Source organism: Heterodontus francisci, chromosome 13 (genome assembly GCF_036365525.1).
Source record: "Heterodontus francisci isolate sHetFra1 chromosome 13, sHetFra1.hap1, whole genome shotgun sequence".
Classification (NCBI taxonomy): Eukaryota; Metazoa; Chordata; class Chondrichthyes; order Heterodontiformes; family Heterodontidae; genus Heterodontus; species Heterodontus francisci.
The window spans coordinates 103,066,387-103,080,598 of record NC_090383.1 but is presented as its reverse complement, the minus strand read 5'-3'; the positions used below and the strand labels follow the sequence as shown (position 1 = coordinate 103,080,598).

At 44.6% G+C, this 14,212-nt stretch overlaps 1 protein-coding gene across 1 annotated transcript in view; it reads left to right on the top strand.

Annotated features, from left to right (window-relative positions):
• The window catches only part of ryr2a (ryanodine receptor 2a (cardiac)), a 707,940-nt gene that overhangs the window by 258,133 nt on the left and 435,595 nt on the right, over nt 1–14,212 (top strand). The window contains exons 5-8 of the mRNA XM_068045285.1: nt 7,473–7,547; nt 8,896–8,974; nt 9,878–9,990; nt 11,194–11,293. Of these exons, the coding sequence (XP_067901386.1) occupies nt 7,473–7,547; nt 8,896–8,974; nt 9,878–9,990; nt 11,194–11,293 (367 nt within the window). The remainder of the gene's footprint in view (nt 1–7,472; nt 7,548–8,895; nt 8,975–9,877; nt 9,991–11,193; nt 11,294–14,212) is intronic.

Here is a 14,212-nt window from a genome sequence, read left to right as displayed (position 1 = left end):
GTGTAGCCTAACCCACACATATATTGTTTGTATTGAATCTTGCAGGTTGCCATTCACAGGAGACCACAGACCCCGAGAGACTAACAACAATCTCTGAGGATGTGGAGCACTCAGAGGATGCAGCATCCCATGATTCTCCTACACCTCCACCAGCGCAGATACTTTCACCTCAGTACGAATCCGCTTGGCTTTACAATCAGGGTCACAATCTGGTAAGAGCACAACACATGTGCCCGAGCAGCTGGCTGAGTCTGAGACAGCTGGGGCCTCTGACAGTCGAAGGACTGTGAGTGGTCAGGCACAAGCTGAGCCCCAGGCTTGTTTTTTATTCATTCATGGGATGTGGGCGTCACTGGCTATGCCAGCATTTATTGCCCATCCCTAATTGCTCTTGAGAAGGTGGTGGTGAGTTGCCTTCTTGAACCGCTGCAGTCTATGTGAGGTAGGTACACCCACAGTGCTGTTGGGAAGGGAGTTCCAGGATTTTGACCCAGCAACAGTGAAGGAACAGCGATATAATTCCAAGTTAGGATGGTGTGTGACTTGGAGGGGAACTTGCAGGTGGTGATGTTCCCATGCATCTGCTGCTCTTGTCCTTCTAGGTGGTAGAGGTCGCTGGTTTGGAAGGTGCTGTCTAAGGAGCCTTGGTGCGTTGCTGCAGTGCATCTTGTAGATGGTACACACTGCTGCCACTGTGCGTCGGTGGTGGAGGGAGTAAATGTTTGTGCATGGTGTGCCAATCAAGTGGGCTGCTTTGTCCTGAATGGTGTCGAGCTTCTTGAGTGTTGTTGGAGCTGCACCCATCCAGGCAAGTGGAGAGTATTCCATCACACTCCTGACTTGTGCCTTGTAGATTGTGGACAGGCTTTGGGGAGTCAGGAGGTGAGTTACTCGCTGTAGGATTCCTAGCCTCTGACCTGCTGATGACGAGCCTCTGGTTTCAGCAACACAGAGCATGCTGGAATTGCAGGGAGAGATAAGGCAACATCTGGCAGAGTTGCCAGAGGCCATGCGTAGCCTTGACTGGACGGTGGTGGAGTCCATCAATGTTGCGACTGCTGCCATGACCCAGACATAAAAGTACATTACTTCATCCATCGAGAGGTTGGCGACCATCTTGGAGAGCCACATTCCACAGATGCACCATGACCTGCAAACCCTCACCTTGGCTATGAGGTCCACTTAGCAGTGGCAGGGCAACAGAAGAACCAGGAGGCGGGAGAATGTTCCAGCTCCTAGTCCTTCTCTGGTGAGCGGGGATGCTGCAAGAAGCCTCGAGCGGGAGGAGGAGAGGATACACTCCACATCTCGGGTCTCTGCTCAGGGCGATTCGAGTGTGCACACCTGCTCCTCATCTCCTCCTTCAGTGAGCCAATTCCAGCAGCCACAATGCCTGAGTGTACTCCCGCATTAGTGCAGGAATCCTTCAGGCAGTCAGGGCCCTCCAGGCCTCAGTCACCCAGAGGTCCCCTGCTGAAGTCATCCCAAGCCAAGGGGCATCATGATCAGCAAATGCCTCCAGTCCAGGTGCTGTGGCAGGGGATGTACCATACAGGAGCACACGCAAACGTATAAAAAAGACACTTTGACATACATAGGTATTCATGGGTGAAGTAGATATCTCATGTTTAATGTAATTAAAAGTTCATTGGTGCAAATCTTCAGCCTTCATCGATGGATAACCGCATTCCACCATGGCGTGATTGTGACAACTGCAAATCCCTCAAACGCCTTACTACATTGGCAAAGTGACCACTGACATCATTAACATGCCAATGAGCATGATTGTTTTATTACTTGAATGATGTCACAAGGCACTGGCTGAATTGAGTGTTGCCATTCATGCTGGAGGGCAAGATAGTACAGAGGCAGAAAATTTGATACTACAAGCATGAGGGTGAGTTTTGGTCAGAAGTATATTTATTGCAAGTCATGGATTTTGGAAACGCTACATTATAAGGCTCTATCTTGCCTTGCTTACGCACTGCTCAAGATGTCTACCTTTCATCACTCTGCTCGGATCTTCCATGGCTGCTTGGCCTTGTGTGCCCTCTGCATCGTCATCATGAGGAAGTTTCATACTCCCACATGTCTTCCTCTGGCAATGCCTCCCCCCTTTGTAGTGCTATGTTATGTAGAACGCAGCAGACCACAATGATGTGCCCAACCTTCTGTGGGGCATACTGAAGGCTCCACTAGATCCATCGAGGCAGCAGAACCACATCTTCAACATACTAATAGCCTGCTCGATATTCGCTCTGGTGGAGCCGTGACAGGCATTGTAATGCTGTTCTGCAGCATTGCTGGATTCCTTACAGGCGTCAGAAGCCATGACCTCAATGGTAGCCCTTGTCCCTGAGAATGCACCCTTGAAGGCCAGCGGGAGGAGTGAAAAGATGTGGCACTTGGGAGTGCCAAAGTATGTATCAGTCATAGCAGCTTCCCAGGAAGTGGGCACCCACTTGTAGGAAGCGCCTTTTGTGGTCGCAAAGCACACTAGTTGCACATTAATGGATTGAAAACCCTCCCTGTTGATGAAGGTGGCTGGTAGGTCAGTGGGAGCTTTGATGGCCACATAGTTGATCACACCTTGGACTTGTGAGAATCCAAATGGCCCCAAATCCAGTGACCCTCTTGGCCTGACTCTCAGGGTCTGTCCTGTAGCGCACATACTCGCTGGCCATTTTGAACAAAGCATTGGTCACCTCCTTGATGCAGTGGTGCACTGCAGATGGGGAGACCCCATACATGTCACCGGTGGATCCCTGGAATGATTCAGAGGCATAAAGGTTTAGGGCCAGTGACCTCTTCAGAGCCACAGGCATAGGGTGACCACCAAAACCCATTGGTCACAAAAGGTCATTGAGCAGTGCGCAGGGGTCTGTGACAGCCTCTCTGGAAAGCCGCAGTCTTCTGCGGCAGTTCCATTCAGGCATCTGCAGGTATGTCAGGCGAGTTCTATATACTGCCTGCTGTATCTGTGCTCTTCGTTGTGTTCTCGTCTGCTGCTGCTCACGTCCGGGAGGCTCCTCTTGTGCGGAGCTGCCTCTTGGGCCGGCCTCCAGCAATTCGCCTCAGCACAGCATGGGTATCCAAGAAAAAAGGGTGAATCATACCCATATCTATCCTCCTTGGTCCTTCACCTTCCTTCAAAGGTTATGTTTACCTGTCTGTGCAAAGAGATGTTGGAATTTTGGTTACGTGAAGCCTACATTAGCTCCACAGTATGGATTGATGTTGGACCTGCAACATTTCCAAAAGTGCGAGCCATCATGAGCAAACCAACAATATTTCAGTGCCTTGCACTGGCCTTCCAAAAGAAAACTACCTGTTCACTTGCTGAGTTCTCCCAACCATCCACCCCACCCCCCTTCACAAATACACCACTTGCTGTGTTCTCCCAGAACCCCCTCACAGATAATGCAGTTGCAGAGTTCTTCCAACCAACCAATTCCCCTAGATAACAGCGTTAAAGTAAATTACCCTTTCGAATCACCTAAGACTCTCACCTTGATGCCGCCAGATTTTTAAAGATGCGAATCTGAAGGCATGTGAGTGCCGCATGCCCAGCACAAGATTACAAACGCCTGGTAAGATCGCTATTAATTATATTCAGATGTATGCTAAAGAGTGTTTAACATATGTAAATGCCATTGCTGTTGTGGCGGTGCAGAAGTGCTGCCATGGTACTTGGCCGCCTCCGACAGAATCTGAACGCTGCATTGCGGCGTCTAGTTCTGTGGCGGACAAATCCATGCTGATTCTCTGCATCCCCCTCACCTAAAAACCTGCCTTGCAGAGGAGCATAAAATTCAGCCCAAGATTCGTGCCCCTCTGCAGAATGAGGAATTTTTGACAGGGCTGATCTATGTGATGGCATCCTAAATTATGGGAATTCCACCTTCCCAGCTGCCTCTGAAACATAAGCAACTGTTTTAAAGGTGCAGTCTTCCAAGACCCATTCATTAAGGCAGAAGTACTTCATTGAAGGGCACAGCTCATTCAGATGGAGAATTTTATCCATATAATGGGACTAACTGCAGGAATTGCAAATTTTTCTTTCTTTCGTAGTCAGAAAGCCTTCCCCTCCATTATTGCATTACTCTTGGAAAGCATTCTATTTCAAGAGAATTACTGAGCTATGATCTGAGGACTGCACAATGGGCTTCCCACTGGGGAACCCCACTTTACATGATTCATATGCTGGAGGAAGAGGAACAGCTGGACGCAATGTGAAGCCAGAGTAATCAGGCGACACCAAGGGAAAGCCTGATTATCACAGAACTACTCATCCAGCAGGATCTATAGATGCAAGATGCTCTTTCCAAGACCCTTCCCAGGAGCTCTGTCTGAAGAGGCTGCTCTTCAATCATGAATTACCTAGAATAAAATAGAATGTACAGCACAGGCACAGGCTGTTGGTCCCAACCAGTCCCTGATGGCATTTATGCTCCACATGAGCCTCCTCCAACCCTCTTCATCTAACCCTGTCAGCATAACCTTCTATTCCTTTCTCACATTTATTTATGTTCTCCTTAAATGCATCTTTAGAGGAGCTCTATTCGCTGTTGCAGTCAGATCTGCAAACAAGGTTCACAGCACTGACAGCTCTCACTATGCACAAAAAGTGTCTATAGTACTCAACCTTAATGCCACAAGCTCATTCCAGAGAACTAATTGGCAAGTCACCATTGCCCTCTTTGCCATAGCAGCTCAATTGATACAATATTATAGTGTTCTCACACAGACAGCTGAGAAGGCCACCAAATTTTTCAGGGTTGCTGAATTTCCCAGGATTTACAGGGCTGTTGGTGGCACCCATGTGGCATTGCACACCACACATGTAAATCTCCTTATTTATATGAACTGTAAAGGCTATCATTCCCTAAATATGCAGCTCATTTCCAATCAAAGGCATTATTCTTGCACATGAATTCACAACATTCTGGTAGTTGTCATGATACTTTTATAGTATCTCAACTCTATTGCAACAGTAGAAGCAAGGGCCAAGATGGCTGTTGGGTGACAAGGGATACTCACTGCTCTCATGATTCCATTTTGTAAGATCACCAGCGTTACAGAAAAGCACTGCAATAAAACACCCATGGAGACACGGATAAGAATTGAGCAAGCCTCAAAGGATGGTTTTGGTATCTGGAGAGTGCCCAATATATGCTAACACTGTCTCTCAAATTGTAGAAGCAGGTTGTGTGCTTCACAACTTTGGAATCAGGATTGATAGCAGAATGCATAAGGTTGCCAGAAAGCTTTGATGATGCCACTGTTGATGCTGTAGACCTAGCCTATGGAGAATAGGGAGTGGGTGCAGTGGCAACGACTATTAGACAGCTGAGAAACAGACTCATTTGAAGCACTTTCAAAGATGAATAGAGTACGATTATTTGGAAATCCAGTATTGTATTGTCTCTTGATTTTCTACATCCTGCTATCTCAGGTCCACTTATATTATCAGTGGTGGTTTGTGTCACTGTAATCTCTGATTTTTTTTCTCACAATTTCATGCTCACTTTGAAGTACTGAATCAAGTTTGACCTCTATCTAGGCCTCTGCTGTAACACAGTCTGTCAAGGACAAGATGTATTGTGTTTGAAATAGTGATGCTTATTGATATGGGGACTACCATGGAATTTGAAGGTGCTAAATCTACACTTGTTTTATTATTGAATGTGGGTTGTTCCACTTGTCCTAAAAGGCTTTCCTAATCCCAATATGATTGAATGCTTTATTTTTGTTGGTACATGTTTGGTCTGACCCAGCAAGCTTGGTGAATCTCTTACTTCCTCAAGACCTTGTCATTGACTTTTGGGTTGCAGTTTTCAAGATGAAATGCAAATGAAGTACTGTGTGCACAGGAGTTGATCTGTTTTTTAAATGGCTATTTAGCACCTGATTGCATTTTTTTTTTAGAGAAACGAACTGGGTGGACCATTCCATACTCTCAAATTCCCATTTTAAGATAGAGTACCCTTAGAAGGGAAAGGGTTATGGGACGGTCTACCATACCAACAAAATATTGGAACCTGTGCTGTTTGAATACAGCATTTAATGTGCAGAACTGAAACTACTATATTAACACAATAATTGGAATCCCATTGAATAAAAATAATGTAAGCTTTTCTGAACCATGAATAGAAATACAGAAATCTTTGGATTTTTCTAGATATCCAAAGATTAATTATTATACAAAATGAAACCTTAAGTGTCATTCATATTTGTTTCCCTTTTTTGATAAGTTATCATTTTGAATTGAATATAGATCTTTTATTAATATCCATGTTTTATTGAACTAACCTGTCCCAAGCCCAGGTAATCCTATCCAAGTAGGATGGCATACTTCCATGGGCACAGGCCATTCTGTTTCTGGATTAGCCATGAGAAATTGTTGTAGGGATTTGGTTACTATTTCTTATGGTAATGGTTTTCCTTTCCTTTATCCCAGAACCTGGTGGTGTTATCAGTTAAAGATCACAGATAAAAGCATGAAATAGGACATTTTAAAATCTTAATTCATCCATCTAAAAATGCCCATAATTTCACCCTGCAGCCTGATCATACTATCTTGACTATGAGCGGAATTTTCAACTTTGGCAGGAGTGTAAAATGGACGGTAGCGGTCAGGTTGGGGCGGGGGTTGACGGATGGGGGCTGCTCGTTCTACACCCCACCTGACTTTCCATTGCAGTGAAAAGAGAAATCGAGTGGGGTGTATAAAGGGCGGCTGATATGCTTCTACCCATTTTATACTTAGGCTGTAAATTGGAAGTTCCACATGGTAGAGGCACCCTTCGTCACTGGTTAGATCCCAGCAGTGGCGGGAAGAGGCCCTTACGTAGCTTTTCAATAGGCCACTTGAGGGCCTCTGTTGGCCTCTGGGCGAGAAGGCGGTCATCGGTCTGTCCCACCCCTAGCAAAATCGCTTGCCAATGAGGGGACGATGGCCCCTCTGCCCCCCGCCACCCATTGTGATTGTATGGGCCGCGCTGCCTCTGACCCTGCCTCAGGTGGACCCATAAAATCTAGCCCTATGAATGGGCGATAAATGCCAGTTTTGCCAGTGGTGCCCACATCCAAAGAATGAATAAAATCTTAGTTACCTCAATAAGGTATATTAAGGCTCAACAGACAAAGTTTCTTTGGGATTTAACATTAGGGATCAGCTTCATTGCTCCTCTGTACTGCCTCCTGAGCTTAGTTCTCTTCCCTGTATCTCAATAACCAAAACTGAAAACAGTACTCATGTTAAATGCTGACCCAAGCACTGTATAGTTACAGTGTGATATCCTTTGATTTATACTCTACCAGATTTAGCATTATATTGCAGAATTCTGTTTGCTTTGTTAACTGCAGAATACTTGAAAGGGTGGTAAATTGAATTGTCAGTGGTTACAACACAGAGGTACTGTGCTTCATTTGATGTAATACCCTGACCATTATCATCATTTACTAAACAGACAGCTCAAGTTGGAGGCCATCGGACCCTTCTGTATGGACATGCAGTATTGCTCAGACACTCCTACAGTGGAATGGTAAGAATGATTAATTTACTGCTTTCTGCTAATTAATTTGCATCACACATTCGCAAGAGGAATTCAGACTATCTCTTAATTATTATGGCAACCAAATAGAAGTAACTAGAATTGATCTAATTTTCACATTCTTAACAGAAAGTCCCTAAATGGCTTTTTTGAGCCCATCTGCAGTGCGTTGTCAGGCCAAGATGTTCTCATGTGTTGAACTGCTTGATATCCACATGGTGTTCATTGTAGCTGTTGGTACTCATATGTTGACCAGCAACAAGATGGGCTGAATTTTCTTCTCCCGTCACTGCGAGAGGCAGCAGACAAAAAAAAATGGTGACCCTCATGTGCGGACTGCGTGCCGCCATGCTGCCGCGATCTATCGCGCGATGGCCTAACATAATAGGCCAGTTGGACCACCCCTCCCCCCCACCCCCACCCAATCACGTGGAGGGGGCGGGCTTTGTGACGCCAGCAACGTCATCAGCTGCCTATACGCAGGCGCTGGAACCATTTTTAAAGGGCAGGCAGCTCTGCCGATTGATTTAAATTTTTAAAGGCCTATCAAGTCCCCCCCATGAACTGCAAAATAAACTATCGCCCCTTTCCCCCCACCCAATAACAATTACATGTAATAGTTGCCCTCTCCCCCCCCACCAAAACACTTACCTGCAAGACTTGACCCCCCCACAAACTGATCAAAGTGCAAAGGTCAGTCCTTCCCCCCCCCCCCCCTACCCTCTACACTATTAATGATGATTGCACCCCCCACCCCCCCAACTACACTAAAAATCCTAAGTACCTCACTTCCCCACCTCGGTGGCACCAGCTTTCCCTGGACAGGAAAGTGAAGGCGCATGAGTGCCGGCTGCCGCTCGGAAAATCCCGGGCAACCAGTAAGATTGCTGACCATTTTATTTAAATGTATACATTTTCTTAATTTAAATATGGAAAACCGGGTCCCGTTGCCCGGTGGCGGGGGGGGCCGCCACGTAGCCTCACCGCTGCTGGGAAGATCAGGCCCGGCACTCCCAGCGTTGGACACCGTGGCAGGCCACTGCTAGTACAATCTTCTGGCCCCCCCACCACCATAGATCCCAACGTCGGGACCTCAACAAAATCCAGCCCAACAAGTGTAAATTTCAAAGATTATTTACAATTTCTGGTTTACTGAACACTAAGAAACTGCAGCATATTGCAATGTTTGTCAATACCTAATTTACAATAAGTAGCTTGAACTGACTTGGAGAGAACAAAAATTCCTTAAAAGTGATCTGCTGTTCACTACTATCTTCTCAGCTGGACTATCACCAGTCTGCAATTTTAACCTGTTGCTATCCTGCACTTTCTTTCCAAGTATCTCTGTTGTTTGTCCACATCTCGATCTTCAACAGACAAACTCGCCTTTGATGTCGGATTGCAGGAAGATACAACAGGTATGTTTGAAGGATGCATTGGACTTATATTGAATATAAGCTTTTCTCTCTTGCATGTAGCAGGTTCAAGAATTTGCCCTTATTGTTTTAGCGATGCTTGTTTGAGTAACAAAGCAGATGTATGTTCTATGATAGAATAGCTTGGCCATTGGGAACTATTGTCTAGATTAGAATGGTGCTGAGAATGGAGAGAGACCGTCAGCATCAACCCTGCAGCAAAGTGAGCAGGGACTGACTAAATGAGTCCCACAAATTTGATTGCTTCATACCAGACAGTTCCTCTGGTCATCAGGTTACATTCGTCCATTCTAAAATACTCTGCTCAATTGCGAGAAAAAGGTTACCATTCATAACTAAAAAAAAAAAGTAGAAAATACAGGTTACATTGTAATTCAAAAGCAAAATACTGCAGATGCTGGAAATCTGAAATAAAAACAAAGTGCTGGAAATACTCAGCAGATCAGGCAGCATCTGTGGAGAGAGAAGCAGAGTTAACGTTTCAGGTCTGTGACCTTTCATCCGTTAACTCTGCTTTTCTCTCCAGAGATGCTCTCTGACCTGCTGAGTATTTCCAGCACTTTCTGTTTTTATTACATTGTAATTTAATGTTTTGGGAGCTTTTTAAAGTTGAAAAGCAGTGGAGCATATGCTGAAAATGTGTAAGTAAAAGGAACATTGCATCTGAAATAGTAATGATAATGAGAATATTTCAATCAAGGGACAGTTATGTTTGTATTATGAGTTTGGTTAGTTAAAAAATGGCAGATTATTGTCATTTTATATCTAAAATTCAGCTTGCACTTATCTCTCCAAATTCACTGTTACACTGCCAATGTTCATGTGAAAAATAGACACAGGACTCTGAATTTACAGAGAATTGTTTCAGTTTTCCTGTTTATATAGGGGAGGCCTGCTGGTGGACTATACACCCAGCCTCCAAACAACGTTCAGAAGGAGAAAAAGTACGTGTAGGAGATGATCTTATCTTAGTCAGCATTTCCTCGGAGCGGTACCTGGTGAGTAAAGTAGTGCAAATTTTCTGTTCCAATTCTTGCAAACATTCTCTGATATATATTCCACTAACTTAGCATATAAATTTGTTTATCAAAATCACAGAAAGTCTGTTAATATTGTTCTTCCATTCCTGACAGCAAACGACTTGCTTTGTTCATTTTATTTCAGGTCTCTACTTGAACATGTTGCATATCTGATGTATTTTTAAACAGTATAGTGCTTTGAAATTATGAAAAAACTGTGCTCCCAATGACTCTACTAGTTACACTGATGAATAGTTGAGTCTTACATACGTATTTGATTGTCCACCCTGGTAGTTGATTATTGTCAGGATCAATGGCACGTTAGGCCTCAGAGTCCCTAGGTTAATGAAGGAAAAATCATCTAGGATTCCCACTCCCGTTTATTCTCCAGTGAGTCTTGCCAGATGCCAATATGTGCACATTTAGGTAAGGACTTTTGCCTTTCAAGTGCCTTATGATAAAATAGCCTGCACATGAAGAATGGCCACTTGGTCGGAAGGTCCTAAGAGTGACCAATGCCTTTGAAAATATACCCCAGTGAAACAAATTAATGCTGTAGGTGGTAGGGTGTGGGAAGGGGGTGGTGGAGAGAGGGGGAGGGAGTTGGCAGGAAAAGACGAAAAAAGCTAAAATGTGTAGGAAGCAGTTAATTTGTAATTGTGGCCAGAACATTGTACACAATAGAGAGTGAATGCTTCCATTTTCATTTTTTTTATAGAAGCTAGATTTCAGTTCATTAATTAAATGTGGAAACATAACAATATGTTTTACGATAATGAGTTAGCCTCAAATTCTTGATCAGCATTGATCCCATTTTTCATGCATTATCTGAAAGGTGCAGAAAAATTAGTTTGTGATTTGCTTTGTAGTACATATAACAATGCAGTCATGCTTGCTTATCTGTGTAGCTAGATGACATGTGATGCCATTTCCAATTAGATAAAACAAAGAAGGCATAGACTGAGCAAACATGTTAAAAAATTGTTGCATTTATTGTATTAAAGTACTTCAGCTGAATGGTAACAGAATAAATTCTGGAAGCGGGTTTGAATGCTATAATATTTATGTCTTTGATTGTTTTAAAAGGATGGGGTGTTTTAAAAATCAGTATTCTGATAAAATGTATTCAAGCATGGGCTGGCAGTCTTGAGCTGGTGCTGAACTGATATTATTCTCTTGCAGCATTTGTCATATGGCTGTAGCAGTTTACAGGTTGATGCCGCATTCCAGCAAACTCTCTGGAGTGTTGCTCCAATTTGCTCTGGAAGTGAAGTAGCACAAGGTAAGATTGTTTAAAAAAAAATCCCCTGCAGTAACGCTGCTGCAACTATGCCGTTAGCTTTGTACTCTGTCAAAGCACTTCACATACACGTTAACCATCAAATAACACCATTCACCTTAGGTTTTGGAGGACCTCATTCCTATATTAATATTTTTTATTTGTGACCCATGTTTTGAATTTTTTAAAGTTTGCTTTTTTCACTCTCCTGTTCAAGCTTTCTCTGACATAATGCATCATTTCCCCATGCCAGATAGTGACCAATTCCAGCCACTGTGTGTACCTTTACAACTGAACTGACCATGCAAAGGTGTGTAGAATCAGCTCCGGGATTACTTGCTGTCAATATTTTCCCTTTCCCATTGAGGAAACCCTTGACCCCCCCCCCCCACTTTGTGCTTCACCTCGAAGACACACCCAGAATTCAGAAACTCACCTTCTTGAGGAAGCTATCAGGAGGGGCTTAAAGAAGATGAGAGATGATCCCATGTCCTATAGCATAATTATGCAGTTAAATTGCGAATCATAGATTTAATAAGTGCAGGATACTATGCAATATGATAGTGAACTCTTGTGTAATTCACTGTTGGAAACGTACTGATTTCCTGTGAAGTCTCAAGTTATGTACTTTTATTGAATACGACTACAATTTCATGGAGACTGAGTACCATTGAAAATAGCAAGAATGGATCCTCCAGAAATACCATAAGGAACAGCTACTGTATCTTGACTAATTAAAAGACTGTAATCCAATATGTCTGCAAAGATTGTCTCAAATGGCTGATAGACCAGGGTTTATTGGACAGCACATGCCTGAGTTTCCAGGATGTGTTGTCAGGAAGTGAGGTTCCCCACATCAGCAGTGCAAACTTGAAACTTGGAAGCTTCCTGATCCCGTCGGGACAGGCTTCAAGGTGGGACCAGGAGTCATTTCTGAGAAATTGCCACCTCCGGGCGATCTTCTTGGAGGCGGGTCAGCACCTGAAGAGGCTACTCATCCGACTGTGTTGGGTAGCCAATCTGCATAATTAAATATCCATTTGTGAGCTGATTGGGGCCACCACTGGGATCTTCCCAGTGGCGGACGGGTCCTCCATGGAGGGCCATACCCAGCAGGTCCCTGGAGGTGGGCTGCCAGCAGGCCTCCTGTTTTAGCCCTCACCTGAGCTGCAGCCATCAATGGGCCATAGCTGCTGCCGCTGGCCATCCTGTGGAGGAGCCAGAGCTTTTTTTCATTTAAATCTAACCTCTTCAGAGGATACCCTCGCATTCCCCTTCTGACAGTGGCAGGGCCTGTCCTTCCAAGGCTACAGGCCCTCTGATCGGGCCTGCAGCCGGAGGGAAGGACAGTGGACCTGGAGGTGACCCTTAATTGTCCGCTTCTGGGAAGATCTCGCAGGCGGACACCCTGACAGCAGAGTGGGAAATGTCCCGACTCACACTGATAGCCTGAGGGAAAAGATTCTGCCAGAAGTATCTTTGGCATCGATTACACACCGTCTATACTCTCAGTACCAGACAGGCAAATTCATTCATGAACGATATCGGGCAGATTCCTGCTGTAGAGCGCACCCACACATTCCATGTCCATTTATCCCAGTATTGGGTAGATAAGCCTGAGCACTGGCATTATTGCCTCCAAGTGCCACAACCTTAAATTTTAAAGTTGTTTTACAAGGCACATTGAGAGTTTATACGGACCCTTTTGTACTTGCTATATTTAATGCAAATTAGGTCTGATGGATCCCACAAGGAATTACCCACATTTTCTGTGCTCTTCATTCTGTGCACTGCTTGTTCACATAAAACAGGTGCTTCTTGCCTGCCCTGCTGATTGCTACTGAACTTTGATTCTAACGGTTGGGGCCAGCTGCGTTTTTGCAAGTGGATTTTGCCTTGTTCGACTTCCCAAACTGTGGTTTCGGCTTTATTGCTCAGATATTCATTTCTTCCACTGATGATTTTTTTTCAATGTAGGAATCCTTTTGCAGTGACTTCCAGCCATCATTGCACATTTGAGTTCCAACCATATTGCTCTACTTGGGCACTCTGTGCTGCCTGCCCGTGGCTCTTGTGGACTTGGAGGAGGAAGTAAAGAGAAGAGGGCAGGTGTGCTATCACCTCAGGCACCAAGCTCCTACTTGGAATCAACCCAGGAATACCTTTCCAGGTCCATACATATCTACTTGGGCATGTCTGAGGAGCCTTTGTAGCACCGCCTCATGAGTTGAGGACATAGTAGAGTTATGCCATCTTCGAAGCCTGACCTGCAGATAAGATCTATCAAAGGGGCAGCCTGCTCATTGCTGTGAAAGCCACTACATCACGAACCTTTTATGTGCCCAGATCCTTTCAAGCCTTTCTGGTGACATTTGCCACATTAGTCAGAATTTTGTTTTCCAATGCACCAACCAGGTCACAGAAGTTTTATTTACCAAATGGGAACACATTTTCCATCTCCCTATGGAAAGGAGCAAACAGCACAAGAGAGTGCAGCAGTTTTTATCACAAGGCAGGCGTCCCTAATATGCAGAGTCTCATTGGTGGTATACTTGTGGTCAGAAAAAGTCCATGGCATATATGAAAAAGCCATCAATATTCCATTAATGTGCCTTTGATATCAGAGCACAGAAACATAATATTGTAGCTAAATGGGCTATACCCTGCCAGCAGTCTCGATGCCTTTACTTTGTGCCAATCCATTGTGCTTGTACTATTTCAAGGATCGCTGAGTTTGAACATCATTGAGGAGCCACTGAAAAGAGGATGAAAGGAAATCTCATAAGACTAACAACTTCCCAAACAGCTGGTATGCTGAAACAGTGATCCTGCTGGCTGTAGAGGTCAGGTGGGTGCAGCTCTACAGAGGTTTAAAACTTATCAGCATCAGCTGCATCCTGTATACGCAGAGAGGGGACACCC